The sequence below is a fragment of the Salmo trutta genome, chromosome 1 (assembly GCF_901001165.1).
Source record: "Salmo trutta chromosome 1, fSalTru1.1, whole genome shotgun sequence".
Classification (NCBI taxonomy): domain Eukaryota; kingdom Metazoa; phylum Chordata; class Actinopteri; order Salmoniformes; family Salmonidae; genus Salmo; species Salmo trutta.
The window spans coordinates 20895170-20909639 of record NC_042957.1 but is presented as its reverse complement, the minus strand read 5'-3'; the positions used below and the strand labels follow the sequence as shown (position 1 = coordinate 20909639).

General features: G+C 43.0%; 1 protein-coding gene across 9 annotated transcripts in view; it reads left to right on the top strand.

Moving 5' to 3' along the window:
- The window catches only part of utrn (utrophin), a 312100-nt gene that overhangs the window by 244114 nt on the left and 53516 nt on the right, over positions 1–14470 (top strand). For all 9 annotated transcript variants that reach the window (XM_029742136.1, XM_029742308.1, XM_029742221.1 and 6 more), the window contains 3 exons: positions 1617–1677; positions 12886–12947; positions 13488–13562. In XM_029742136.1, coding sequence (XP_029597996.1) covers positions 1617–1677; positions 12886–12947; positions 13488–13562 — 198 coding nt within the window. The remainder of the gene's footprint in view (positions 1–1616; positions 1678–12885; positions 12948–13487; positions 13563–14470) is intronic.

Here is a 14470-nt window from a genome sequence, read left to right as displayed (position 1 = left end):
GCACATCTAGCCACTGGGATTTTTGCCCATTCTTCAAGGCAAAACTACTCCAGCTCCTTCAAGTTGGATGGGTTCCGCTGGTGTATAGCAATCTTTAAGTCATACCACATATTCTCAATTGGATTGAGGTCTGGGCTTTGACTAGGCCATTCCAAGACATTTAAATGTTTCCCCTTAAACCACTCGAGTGTTGCTTTAGCAGTATGCTTAGGGTCATTGTCCTGCTGGAAGGTGAACCTCGGTCCCAGTCTCAAATCTCTGGAAGACTGAAACAGGTTTCCCAGTTCCTTTCCCAGCATGCTGCCACCACCATGCTTCACTGTGGGGATGGGATTCTCGGGGTGATGAGAGGTGTTGGGTTTGTGCCAGACATAGTGTTTTCCTTGATGGCCAAAAAGCTCAATTTTAGTCTCATCTGACCAGAGTACCTTCTTCCATATGTTTTGGGAGTCTCCCACATGCCTTTTAGCAAACACCAAACGTGTTTGCTTATTTTTTTTCTTTAAGCAATGGCTTTTTTCTGCCCACTCTTCCGTAAAGCCCAGCTCTGTGGAGTGTACGGCTTAAAGTATTTCTATGGACAGATACTCCAATCTCCACTGTGGAGCTTTGCAGCTCCTTCAGGGTTATCTTTGGTCTCTTTGTTGCCTCTCTGATTAATGCCCTCCTTGCCTGGTCCGTGACTTTTGGTGGGCGGCCCTCTCTTGGCAGGTTTGTTGTGCTCCATATTCTTTCAATTTTGTAATAATGGATTTAATGGTGCTCCATGGGATGTTCAAAGTTTCTGATATTTTTTTATAACCCAACCCTGATCTGCACTTCTCCACAACTTTGTCCCTGACCTGTTCGGAGTGCTCCTTAGTCTTTATGGCGCCGCTTGCTTGGTGGTGTCCCTTGCTTAGTGGTGTTGCAGACTCTGGGGCCTTTCAGAACAGGTATATATATATACTGAGATCATGTTACAGATCATGTGACACTTAGATTGCACAGAGGTGGACTTTATTTAACTAATTATGTGACTTCTGAAGGTAATTGGTTGCCCCAGATCTTATTTAGGGGCTTCATAGCAAAGGCAGTGTGTGTAGGTTAGGTGTATACAGGGGAGGGAAAGGCTTCCGTCAACTTCTGAGCGCCTCTCTGTGAATGGCTTATGACAGCTCATGTTCCTCTCTGTGAATGGCTTACGACAGCTTGTAAAGTCGTATGTCATCACATCTGACAGCTTTTATTGTCCTGTCAGTCTGTTGGTTGTGTTTGGGCTTTGAAGATCAGCAAACTCATCCGCTTTCCTTCTCTCCGTTTGTTCTCCCCTTTGTCTGTGAAGTCTAAGAATAACATGCCATTAGAATATATTAAACAGCTATTATTAAGAGGATGCAGCTCCTTCTCACAGATATAGCCGTCTTAACTCGCTCCAACTGTCCAATAGTTATGCACATTACTTTTTACATTTCATGCACAGTGGGAATGTTATTTGGAGAAAAGGCCATTACATTATGGAACTATTAGTGGATATTTGCGGAAGCAGCCGACTCGGGAGACTAAACAGATTATTGCGCTGCAAATAACGCTGTGTTTTTAATGGTGTATTTTTTTCTTGTTCTTTTTCTCCACAGCCTCTGTGCAGCTCCCGTGGCAGAGAGCCGTGTCTCAGAATAAGGTTCCATACTACATCAAGTGAGTTCTACTGTACTGACTGGTAACATGCTGATTATGTATGCTAGACGAATCACTTTCTTTATGCTTATTTGATGGTAACTATTTGCATAACAATGGTTGAAAGGGCTGTGTGTGTGTTTTTATTTATGCATGTGCGGTTGGTTTTACTTGTGAGTGTGTATGAGTGTGTGATTCTATTCATACTCAGTCTTTCCAGTTTAAAAGTTTCCTTCAAAGGTTTGATTGAATTCTTGGAAGTTTCCACTGTTGTAATATTGAATTTGAGGTGATTTTAGGTGTCATGTCTACTGTTGCTCATTCATTTAGCTGGGGGACTTTTCAACTGGCACAATACCTGTGATAATGCCTAGGTATTCATGGACTCCATTATGGTAGTTCCATAGCAGAGATATTGCTGCTTAAGATCACATTGCCCATTGTAATACATTCACAGTCCAGCAGTACAGCAGACAATGTATCCATTTAAAAGGCAGATGGTGAGAGATGGGTTTGTGCTGATCGCTACTCAATATGGCTTTCAAAGTGTCTCAATGCACCTTGGACACATGCTAAGAGACAGAGAGACAGAGAGAGTTAAAGGGAGGGAGACAGGTGGATAGAGAGATGGGGGTAACTGAGCGAACGAAACGGAGAGAGAGGGATAAGAAAGGAGAGTGGGTGAGAGACAGGGGTAGGATGAAGGGGTGATAAGGAGGTAGAGGTACAAAGACAGATTGTGAGAGAGATGAAAGAGAGTGGGAAAGAGAGGGGGATGAGAGAGAGACAGAGAGATACTGAGTGAGAGAGGGAGACATCCCTGTGAACAGCTGAAGTTTGTTTACCCCAGGAGCTTTGCACTGGAAGGGATCAGAGATGAAAGGGCGAGAGAAGCTGGGAGGAGAGATGAGGACAGGTTTAGAACTCTGGAATCAACAACAGCTGTCTCTGATCACAGGTGTTGGCCCTCCTCGAGTGGCTGACCATTGAACCCCAGGCCCTCCCTACACACACACACACACACACACGCCATATGTCCCTTCCTTGCCTCTGTATTACGTAGCACAGCAACTCCACCACAGGTTTAGCTGAGCCCCTCTCACATTCATTCTGAGTGACCCTTTAAGAAGGGAAGAGAGAAAGGGAAATCGGCCTATTGAAAGCCTCCCTCCATCTCCAACACTGTGAGGCTTTCATCTCATTTAAATGGACGCCACCGCCGGGAGCTACAATACTAAGCTATTGCCACTGTTGGGATTAAAAATCTCTCAAATCTCTTTGACTGCCCTCCCTGACCCCTCTGAGGGAATTCAAAACTTTGCCTTGGCCTTCACAGGGCTAATCGTAGGTCACTTACAGCGCAGTGACATTACTGTGACTCCAACATCAGGCTTTGACACATTCATTAGGCTCTGGGCCCCCCGCCTCTCTCTCTAGCTCATGCTATTTTTCGTCCGCTCGACCGCACAAAGGCCTCTGTGCTACCCCCCTCCCTTCCATGGGAACAGCGACACACTGGTGAATCAAACGGCTAAACATGGAAGCCTCGCCACCCGCCGCTCTGTCACCCCAGTTGACCTCCAGCTGACCTCTGGCATTTCAGCGGGCTCAGATTTTCAGAATGCTGTCAGGATGAAATATTGGACTGCCGGTCTTTTCTGCCAACATAAGAGCTTGAAACTTCCCATCACACTCTGTGGTGTGTTGGTCTGTCTCTGAGTGTGGGTGTATGTGGGGGTGGGTGCTTCAGTTGTGGCTCACTTGGTAGTGCATGGCACTTGCAATGCCAGGGTTGTGGGTTCGATTCCCACAGGGGACCAGTATGAAAATGTATGCACTCACTACTGTAAGTCGCTCTGGATTAGAGCGTCTGCTGAATGACTAACATGTCAAATGTAAAAATGTGTGTGCCCGTCAGGATGTCTTTGTTGTGTTTGCATCCGCATTGACTCATCAAATTACTTTCATTAAGTTGCTACAATTCAAAGGGTTGAAACGTTTTTCAAATGCAGAGGAGAAGAGGAGAGAAAAAATGATAAAGTTTTGAGGGGAGGAGGAGAAGAGGAATATATCAAGTGGAGAATGCAGGCACTCTGGTTGGAGATTAGTCTGGCTGAGGGACTGTCACGGAGAGGCGGGAAAAGTGTCTCTGAGTCGCAGATATTTCCCTACTTCTATCCCTTATATTTTCAAATGTAATCATTCATTGAATGCTCATGATTATTCATGAACATGTCCTGCGTGACAGAGACATAGTCCTCCTCAGGAGAAAGTTGCTGTGACTTGCATGTCTCTGTGACTCTGTCTCTGGGAGTTGATGAAGCATCACTTCCCCAAGGATAGCTCAGTGTTTTGCCTAGCTTTCCATGAACTGAGGCTCACCGCCTACACCCTTGGTTCCAATTTTTGGGATGACTGCCCTGGATGTTGGGTTTTGGGGCATTTACATTTGCATTGCATCCCATTTTTATATACTGTATATACAATTCATACAGTTGCAAGAAAAAGTTTGGACCTTTTGGAATCCCCTGGATTTCTGCATTGATTACTCATAGAATGTGGTCTGATCTTCATCTAAGTCACAATAATAGACAAACACAATCTGACGAAACTAATAACACACAAACAGTTGTACTTTTCACATTTGTATTGAAGACATTGAGTAATCATTCACAGTGCAGGCTGGAAGAAGTAAAAGTAAAATATGCAATAATTGAATAGCCAACGTTTGGACAGACAAGCTGTCTTCATCATGGTATAATGACAAACACTGCGGGGTGACTAGTTTATATAGTGTCAAAGGACACACACAGGTGTCTAATCATGGCCGGGTGTGGCCTGATATCATTGGTTAATCATGTAGTAACCAAAAAAGTGTTTTACATTTTATATTCTTCAAAGTCGCTGGTTGAGAGAATGCCAAGAGTGTGCAAAGCTGTCATCAAGGCAAAATCTCAAATATAAAATATATGAGTAGGTGTGTCCAAACTTTTGACTGGTACTGTATATATATATATAACTAAAATATAAATGCAACAATTTCAATGATTTTACAGAGTTCAAATGAGGAAATCAGTCAATTTAAATAAATTCATTAGGCCCTAATCTATGGATTTCACATGACTGACTGGGGCGAAGGTTCACCTTCCAACAGGGCAACAACCCTAAGCACACTGCAAAGACAACGCATGAGTGGCTTTAGGACAAGTCTCTGAATGTCCTTGAGTGGCCCAGCCTTATCCCAGACTGGTTGAACCCGGTCGAACATCTCTGTAGGGACCTGAAAATAGCTGTGCAGCGACGCTCCCCATCCAACCTGACAGAGCTTGTGAGGCTCTGCGGAGAAGAATGGGAGAAACTCCCCAAATACAGGTGTACCAAGCTTCTAGCATCATACCCAAGACTTGAGGCTGTAATCGCTGCCAAAGGTGCTTCAACAAAGTACTGAGTAAAGGGTCTGAATACTTATGTAAATGTGATATTTCAGTTTTATTTTTAATAGATTTGCTAAAACATCTAAAAACCTGTTTTTTCTTTGCCATTATGGGGTATTGTGTGTAGATTGATGAGGGGGAAAAAATGATTTAATCAATTTTAGAATAAGGCTGTAAAAAAAATGTGGAAAAGTAAAGGGGTCTGAGTACTTTCCGAATGCACTATACATGTGTATATGTACATTTGTGAGTCATATTAAATCTCCTGCAGCGTATTAGCATGGGAAATACTGTATGGCAAAGCAAATAAATAATCTGCCCTACAGAGGCGGGTGTGGTTAGCTTGTGGTCTTCACTGGTGTAGAGTAGTGTGTACACTTATTACTATAAAATGATTAATGGGGCACCAGTCCAGTATTGGACAAAATGGTATTCTAAGAAGTCCTGACTCATATAACTATATAAGACTGCAAATAGAATAATAGTAATACATAGATTAATATGAAGGTAGGAATTCTTTGAGAATTTGAGTTATTTCCTTAGAATAACAAGACAAACACAAGTTCTTTATACAATCAACATTTAAAAACACTAATCACTAATCAAAATATTTGAAAAGGTATGAAATAGGATGAAAGACAAGAAGTTACAACCTGGAGATCCAGAACATTAAAAGATGTCATACTCAGTCTGTGATTAAATACTGTTGTGGCTTCTTGATTGTTCAGGCCGCATTGAGGAGAACAAAGGAAGAAGATGGCTGTGTGTCCTTTCTGGTTCCTCCTTCAGGTTGCTCCTTTGGTCCTGAGTTGGTGTCCTTATGCTTGTTGTTCTTCTCTGTTGGCTCCTTGCTTGAGTTGCAGAGGCTTTGCTCTAATTGTGTTCTCTTTCCTTGAAGAAGGTCATCTTAAATATACCATTCAGGTTACACTAGCTCTCTAATGGCTAAGTCTCCTTCTGAGACAGTTTAGTGCATGGGCTCTTCGTCCTAATTTATGTACCGGATTACATGTACTGCTCCCTAAAAGGTACTTCCCCTAATTTATCAGTTCACCAGTTCTTGCCTTAAAATTATTATTTTTAAATGTTTTAATTGAACCTTTATTTAACTAGGCAAGTCAGCTAAAACAAATTCTTATTTACAATGACGGCCTACCGGGGAACAGTGGGTTAACTGCCTTGTTCAGAGGCAGAACGACAGATTTATTTTACCGCGTCAGCTCGGGGATTCAATCCAACAACCTTTCGGTTACTGGCCCAACGCTCTAATCACTAGACTACCTGCCGCAAAGGTCCAGGCCCTGTGGTTGGCCTACTGAAGATTGAGGTTCTCCTCCCTCCTTAATAGAGGTCCAGCTTGAGAGGTCCAGTTTGAGAGGTCCAGACGGATAAGAGGCTAAGAGGGGAGCAGTACTTTTGTAGTCCTGCTAGGTCAGATGGTATCACCCCTTGGTGTCGAGAGCCATTTTTACAACCCAATGTCTTGGAGGTAGAGAAGGTTTGTTTTAGGGAGAAAAGCTAAAGTTGGTTAATGTCAATAATGTTCAGAAACGACACATCGCTACACAGGCCTGCTGAGATAATCTAGAGCTGTGAAAAATGATGCGTTCTTTATCTTCTGTAATCATCTGGTCTGTGATGAGGAGGAAGTAGCCAAGCCAAACAGGAAATGCCAGGGGAAGTGGTCGTTATGTAGAGGATTCTAAACGCTGTAATTATGCTGCCTGTATCCAAGGCATCCTGGAGCCAAGGAGAAGCAGAGTCCCCTCTGTCATTCTATTCACACTGATAGAATTAGGAATTAGAATTTCTAATAATTTAATATGAATTAGAATGTAGTAATTTACTACTCTGCTACAGCTTGGCCACATGCTCTCATAAACAGCACTTCAGAGTAGCTTATTAGTTACATAAAATGCGGAGTTTCCTGGGTTTTATGCAGTATTCTATCCCAGAGTCCCGTTTTAATGATGTTTACTCAGAGATGTCATTTAATTAAGCAATAAGACACGAGTCAGTGCTGTATCATGAATACAGTCACATTTAAATTGTGCCTCTTGTACCTTATTGATGTCTAAAGACAGTACTAAACTAAACGCTAGGCTTATATTAAACCCCGCTGTACTAAACTAAATGCTAGGCTTATATTAACCCCCGCTGTACTAAACTAAACGCTAGGCTTATATTAACCCCCGCTGTACTAAACTAAATGCTAGGCTTATATTAAACCCCGCTGTACTAAACTAAATGCTAGGCTTATATTAACCCCCGCTGTACTAAACTAAATGCTAGGCTTATATTAAACCCCGCTGTACTAAACTAAATGCTAGGCTTATATTAACCCCCGCTGTACTAAACTAAACGCTAGGCTTATATTAAACCCCGCTGTACTAAACTAAACGCTAGGCTTATATTAACCCCCACTGTACTAAACTAAACGCTAGGCTTATATTAACCCCCGCTGTACTAAACTAAACGCTAGGCTTATATTAACCCCCGCTGTACTAAACTAAACGCTAGGCTTATATTAACCCCCGCTGTACTAAACTAAACGCTAGGCTTATATTAACCCCCGCTGTACTAAACTAAATGCTAGGCTTATATTAACCCCTGCTGTATTAAACTAAATACTAGGCTTATATTAACCCCCGCTGTATTAAACTAAATGCTAGGCTTATGTTAACCCCCGCTGTACTAAACTAAATGCTAGGCTTATATTAACCCCTGCTGTATTAAACTAAATACTAGGCTTATATTAACCCCCGCTGTATTAAACTAAATGCTAGGCTTATGTTAACCCCGCTGTATTAAACTAAATGCTAGGCTTATATTAACCCCCGCTGTATTAAACTAAATGCTAGGCTTATATTAACCCCCACTGTATTAAACTAAATGCTAGGTTTATAATAACCCCCGCTGTATTAAACTAAATGCTAGGCTTATATTAACCCCCGCTGTATTAAACTAAATGCTAGGCTTATATTAACCCCCGCTGTATTAAACTAAATGCTTGGCTAGAAGCAATGGGAAATAATGTGTGAGTTGAGATAAATAAAACAGATGATTGGGATAGCAACATGAACATGATATTCTGATGGAGGAGCAGTGATAATTTTCAGATGGAACTGTTAGCAGGCATAGGTGTGTTTGTGACGGCTAATAGGTGTGTTTGTGACGGCTTGGAACGCTGCTCGTCCATCCAGCATCCGTGATCCAAACAACCAGTTTTATAATGATGTTTACAGGGAAATGTCAAGCGCTGCATCTATTTATCCTCAAACCGGATTCATCTCCAGGCTCACTGTGCTCTCTACAGTATATCACTCACTCAACTCCCTGCTGAGGACAGGCTGTGGAGCTGCTCTGACTTCCTGTCTGACTTCTTTATCCAAATCTCTTCTAAGCTCCATCTTTGCACCACGTATTCCACAAAAATTAACTTCCAATAAGCATTCTACCCATTGGTAGAATGGACTCGGAACCATTGGCAACATGAAAAACCCTACATCTCAAACCGGCTTTGAGAATGAATGCAGAATTCTGTATGACACTACCAAGCGACTTTAGTGCTCTCAGGCTGTAGCTTTCGACCAGTCATCCTTAACTCCTTGTTAAAAAGAGGGACTTTGATCTCTGTGTGGTTCTTCAAATCAGAGAGATTCTATAACCCTGAGCTTGGTGCCAAACCATCTCTTTCACATTCTGGGACATGAATGTCTGTGTGATCTTCAAGCCTTAACACATGTCTACATTCGTCACAGCTCTGTCCTTGCAAAGGTTACCACAGGTAACCTTAAACTTGGGAGTTTCTGAGGATAAATGAGGACGGACGACAGAGGGAGAAAGAAGGGATGATTGAGGAAGCTTAGAACCTGCCAACTCTGTGGGTTGTCGTCATTATGACAGGCCTAAGCTGCCGGTCCAGCAGTGGTAGTAGACAGCTAGTGTAATCCATTTTTTGATTGAGCCTGTCTGCTGTGTTTGTCATTCTGCTGCTTTGCACTGAATACATAGTGGAAAGACTCCACGGGTTGCCAGATCACAGTCAACTCCTTGTGTTTCATCTTTGGGGCTAAGGCTGGCTTCTCTTTGATGTTCCTCCTACAGACTTAGTTGAATGGCAACCATTATTGTGTTTACTCTGACTGCTGTTGGCACTGATAGATAGTCATTAACACACTTCCAGATGTGTGTGTGTGTGTGTGTGTGTGTGTGTGTGTGTGTGTGTGTGTGTGTGTGTGTGTGTGTGTGTGTGTGTGTGTGTGTGTGTGTGTGTGTCCGTGCATGCATGCACATATGTGCATGGGTGTGTGTGTACAAGCTTATGCCACAACCACGGCTAAATCCTCAAGCTGTTCGAACAAGAGGAGATATGAATTCATTTCTGACGGCTTGGTGTCCAAATCCTCACTGGGACACAATAATATCCGTCCGGCCATGATTGAATCGGCCCCTGTCTCAAATAGCACAGCTAAAACAGGAACCCTGAGCTGAGCGCAAGGAAGGTATGAAAGTGTGCCATTTCAGAGCATGATGAAGAGGGATGAACACCTGCTGATGGCTTCTGTAGTTCGTCTCCCCTGTGCTCTATTGTCAGCACTTCACTTCACTCACTGGATAGCCTGTCTTCTCTCTCTCTCTCTCTCTCATCTCTTTATTTTCTCTCTCCCTTCCATTTCTCTCTTTCTCTCTTTCTCTCTCTCTCTCTCTCTCTCTCTCTCTCTCTCTCTCTCTCTCTCTCTCTCTCTCTCTCTGTGGAGACAGTCTCACTATGACAACCTAATCACAGAGATACTGGCATTCACAACATAATAGACGTCACAACACAGCAATTCCCAACAATTCCCTTGATATCAGTGTGGGTACAGGAAGGGATATTTCGCCGAAGCGGAGAATCACTCAAATATAAATGAGTTCCCTGATCGGGTGAAGAAGGGCAGCAGACAGACAGACACAAACCCCACACCTACTTATCAATTCTGTCTTCTGGAGTCATAAACTCAACCCTACTCTGCTTGATCAGATTCAAGTAAATTTGTTTGTGTGTTTTTATTTCAAACGTGGTTCTTGTATATTTGGCTGTGTTGTCTGTGCTCTCCGCACCTGGCGGCGTTTCTCAGAAGCTGAAATGTAAACAGGATGGAGACAAGGCATCAACATGTCCCCCTCGTAGCCCCAGGGGACCTGGCAGAGTGTGCTATGTAGCGTACTGAGAGGAGGCCTGCAGAGATGAGGGGTGTATGGGTGCGTCACTCTGAAGGCCTCCTAGATGATTTGTATGCTTTGGGAATCACAATCAGACCCGCGTTTTGGATTTGTATATATGTGCCTCTATTATTGAGACGATAAGAAAACCAGTCGACAAGACAGAGCAATTGATTTGATCTGTCTGTCTGTCTCTCTCTCTGTGTGTGTGTGTGTGTGTGTGTGTGTGTGTGTGTGTGTGTGTGTGTGTGTGTGTGTGTGTGGGGGGGAGGGCTGGGCGATATGGCCAAAATATCTTATCATAGGGTAATTTTCAAATTTATGACGGTATTTGTTTTTATTTATTTCATGTTTTTGATTAATAAAAGTTGTACATTTGCTTTATGAGTAGTGCGTGACTCTAGTGCTTTATGAGTAGTGCGTGACCCTAGTGCTTTATGAGTAGTGCGTGACCCTAGTGCTTTATGAGTAGTGCGTGACTCTAGTGCTTTATGAGTAGTGTGTGACTCTAGTGCTTTATGAGTAGTGCGTGACCCTAGTGCTTTATGAGTAGTGCGTGACCCTAGTGCTTTATGAGTAGTGCGTGACTCTAGTGCTTTATGAGTAGTGTGTGACCCTAGTGCTTTATGAGTAGTGCGTGACCCTAGTGCTTTATGAGTAGTGCGTGACTCTAGTGCTTTATGAGTAGTGCGTGACCCTAGTGCTTTATGAGTAGTGCGTGACCCTAGTGCTTTATGAGTAGTGCGTGACTCTAGTGCTTTATGAGTAGTGCGTGACCCTAGTGCTTTATGAGTAGTGCGTGACTCTAGTGCTTTATGAGTAGTGCGTGACCCTAGTGCTTTATGAGTAGTGCGTGACTCTAGTGCTTTATGAGTAGTGCGTGACTCTAGTGCTTTATGAGTAGTGCGTGACTCTAGTGCTTTATGAGTAGTGCGTGACTCTAGTGCTTTATGAGTAGTGCGTGACTCTAGTGCTTTATGAGTAGTGCGTGACTCTAGTGCTTTATGAGTAGTGCGTGACTCTAGTGCTTTATGAGTAGTGCGTGACTCTAGTGCTTTATGAGTAGTGAGTGACTCTAGTGCTTTATGAGTAGTGCGTGACTCTAGTGCTTTATGAGTAGTGCGTGACTCTAGTGCTTTATGAGTAGTGCGTGACCCCAGTGCTTTATGAGTAGTGCGTGACCCCAGTGCTTTATGAGTAGTGCGTGACCCTAGTGCTTTATGAGTAGTGCGTGACCCTAGTGCTTTATGAGTAGTGCGTGACCCTAGTGCTTTATGAGTAGTGCGTGACCCTAGTGCTTTATGAGTAGTGCGTGACTCTAGTGCTTTATGAGTAGTGCGTGACCCTAGTGCTTTATGAGTAGTGCGTGACCCTAGTGCTTTATGAGTAGTGCGTGACCCTAGTGCTTTATGAGTAGTGCGTGACTCTAGTGCTTTATGAGTAGTGCGTGACTCTAGTGCTTTATGAGTAGTGCGTGACTCTAGTGCTTTATGAGTAGTGCGTGACTCTAGTGCTTTATGAGTAGTGCGTGACTCTAGTGCTTTATGAGTAGTGCGTGACACTAGGGTGGAAGCACATATTTTCAAAATGATTTCAATGGATCTTTCTCCATTCTGATTGTTTTATACTGTTCAATTCAACCTAAAATAATCTCCTGCATTTCCTGCACTCATTTCAGATCATTTCCACACTGCCACGATATGGGCAAAAATACTAGGCCTTATTTTTAACCAAATGTTGCATTTGAGATTTAGATCAAAACACTTGGGTGAACTTTTGGAATCATGGAAATATAATGTTTATTATAATTATATAGTTAGAATAGAAATAATAGTGAGCACTTTGAATACAGTGTTGTTTGACATGACAACGAATGAAAATGCCATGGACGAGTTATTGTGACAAAATAGTGATCAGTGTTTCCTAGGGGACCCTATAATCTTTGGCTACAGTAAATCTTTGCCTATTCCTCTTTGATTTAGAAGGTACTGTTGCACAAACAACATGCTGATTTAGGCCTCCACCAGCACTGGTATCAGGCTGTACTAGCCAGCTATGTTTGCTCTGACTCAGTACTTTTATTAGCTAGTCATCTAGCGAGTAGCATTAGTGGCTAAGAAAATACAAAACTAGCTCTTTGCTGATGTAAGAAACACAAACTAATATTGTAATTATAGAACGCTTGTGGATTTATATTAAGATCAAAGTGGAAACAACATCGTTGCATGTGCTGCATTGACCATGCAGACTGAACGAAAGTGTCTCGTGGTCAAGCAACAACAAATGCTCTCCTTGAGGGAAGGGGTGGGACTAGGTCTGTGTGGAAAGCGGCTTGGAGAGAGGGAGCGGAGAGGGATGACTCAAGTAGCGGAGTAAACTATACAAATGGACATTACACACAGTGTAGAACATTTAACAAACCAAACATTCAAATACCTTTATAGGAGGTAAAGCAAAAACCCAAACTGTTCCGTGCATCAATACCAGTATATAGTAAAATACGGTATACCGCCCAGCCCTTGTGTGTGTGTGTGTGTGTGTGTGTGTGTGTGTGACAAAAGCCTTATCATTATCCCCTGTTGTCTTCCAGCCACCAGACTCAGACTACCTGCTGGGACCATCCAAAGATGACAGAGCTCTACCAGTCGCTTGGTATGAAACAGACAGACAGACACACACACACACAGACAGACAGACAGACAGACAGACAGACAGACAGACAGACAGACAGACAGACAGACAGACGCCGGTCATATAATCACAAAACTTTCACTCAAATTTGACACCAAGCAGTAACTGCAAAGCTCTCTCATGTGGTCTTTCACACAGTATCTTACTGTCTCGCTTACACACACACACACACACACACACACTGACTGTAACATCCATATTTATGTATGGGTCACCGTTGCGGTGGTCAGTGTGACTGTCCTTTAATGATCAGATAGATCAGTAATAAGCTGTGGAACAGTTCCTAAAGGCCAACGCTCAACAAATAGGTCTCACTAACCCAATTACCAGCCATGTCCAGCCCTCCCTGTGACTATATAGAAATTACACTACGGCACGTCTTTTTAACAGCTTTTCAGTTTGACATCATTATTTCATATCAGATCGCTATTATCCATTCTGTATGATTGATTCCATCCCTCTGTTTTTCCTCTCTCTCTTTCTTTCTCTCTCACCTTTTAGCCGACCTGAACAACGTGAGATTTTCCGCTTACAGAACAGCCATGAAGATCCGTAGGCTACAGAAAGCACTGTGCTGTAAGTTTCCTTCACACACACACACACACACACACACACACACACACACACACACACACACACACACACACACACACACACACGCAACCAGGTATGCGATTGAGTTTGTGTGTACCTGAATGTGTCTACATCCTTGTTTTGTTGAGATTCCATTTGTGCCGCTGTGTGTTTCATCCCAAAAGGGAATAAATTGTCTTCTACAATAACCAGCTGGCCATAGCTATCTTTGTGTTATTTATTCCCCGTTGGCTGCTGACGGTGTGTGGATATAAATGGTCACCTCACTTCCTCTGGGTATTGCTGTACCTTGCTGCTGGGACTGAGCCAGGCTCTCTGTCATTATTACCCAGGGGTTATTTAAGCAATAACACTGGAGAGGGGGGGTATATGGCCAATATACCATGGCTAAGTTCTTACGCACGGCGCAACGCAGAGTGCCTGGATACAGCCCCTAGCCGTGGTATATTAGCTGTATACCATAAACCCCCGCGGTGCCTTATTCCTATTATAAACTGGTTACCAACGTAATTAGAACAGTAAAAACAAATGTTTTGTCATACCTGCGGTATACCACAGCTGTCAGCCAATCAGCATTCAGGGATTGAACCACCCAGTTTATGCTGTTATTTAGAGAGCTCCAAACTTTACTGCTTCACTTTCTTCTTTCTGTGTCTGCTTTCTGTCGCATTTCTGGGCTAGAGGGTGGAGTGGGTTTGTCGTGCTGAGAGTAGGGGGCAGTGAGAGTGAAAGTGTGTGTGTGTGGTTTTATGAGTTAGTGTGGGTGTTAATGAGTTTAGATGATTCAGGCGTTTTGGGTTTGTCATATTATATTGCATTATCTTGTGATGATGAGACGAGAGCTCCTAGTACGTCTGAGTGATTTGGACTGAGGGCGTTCAGATTCAATT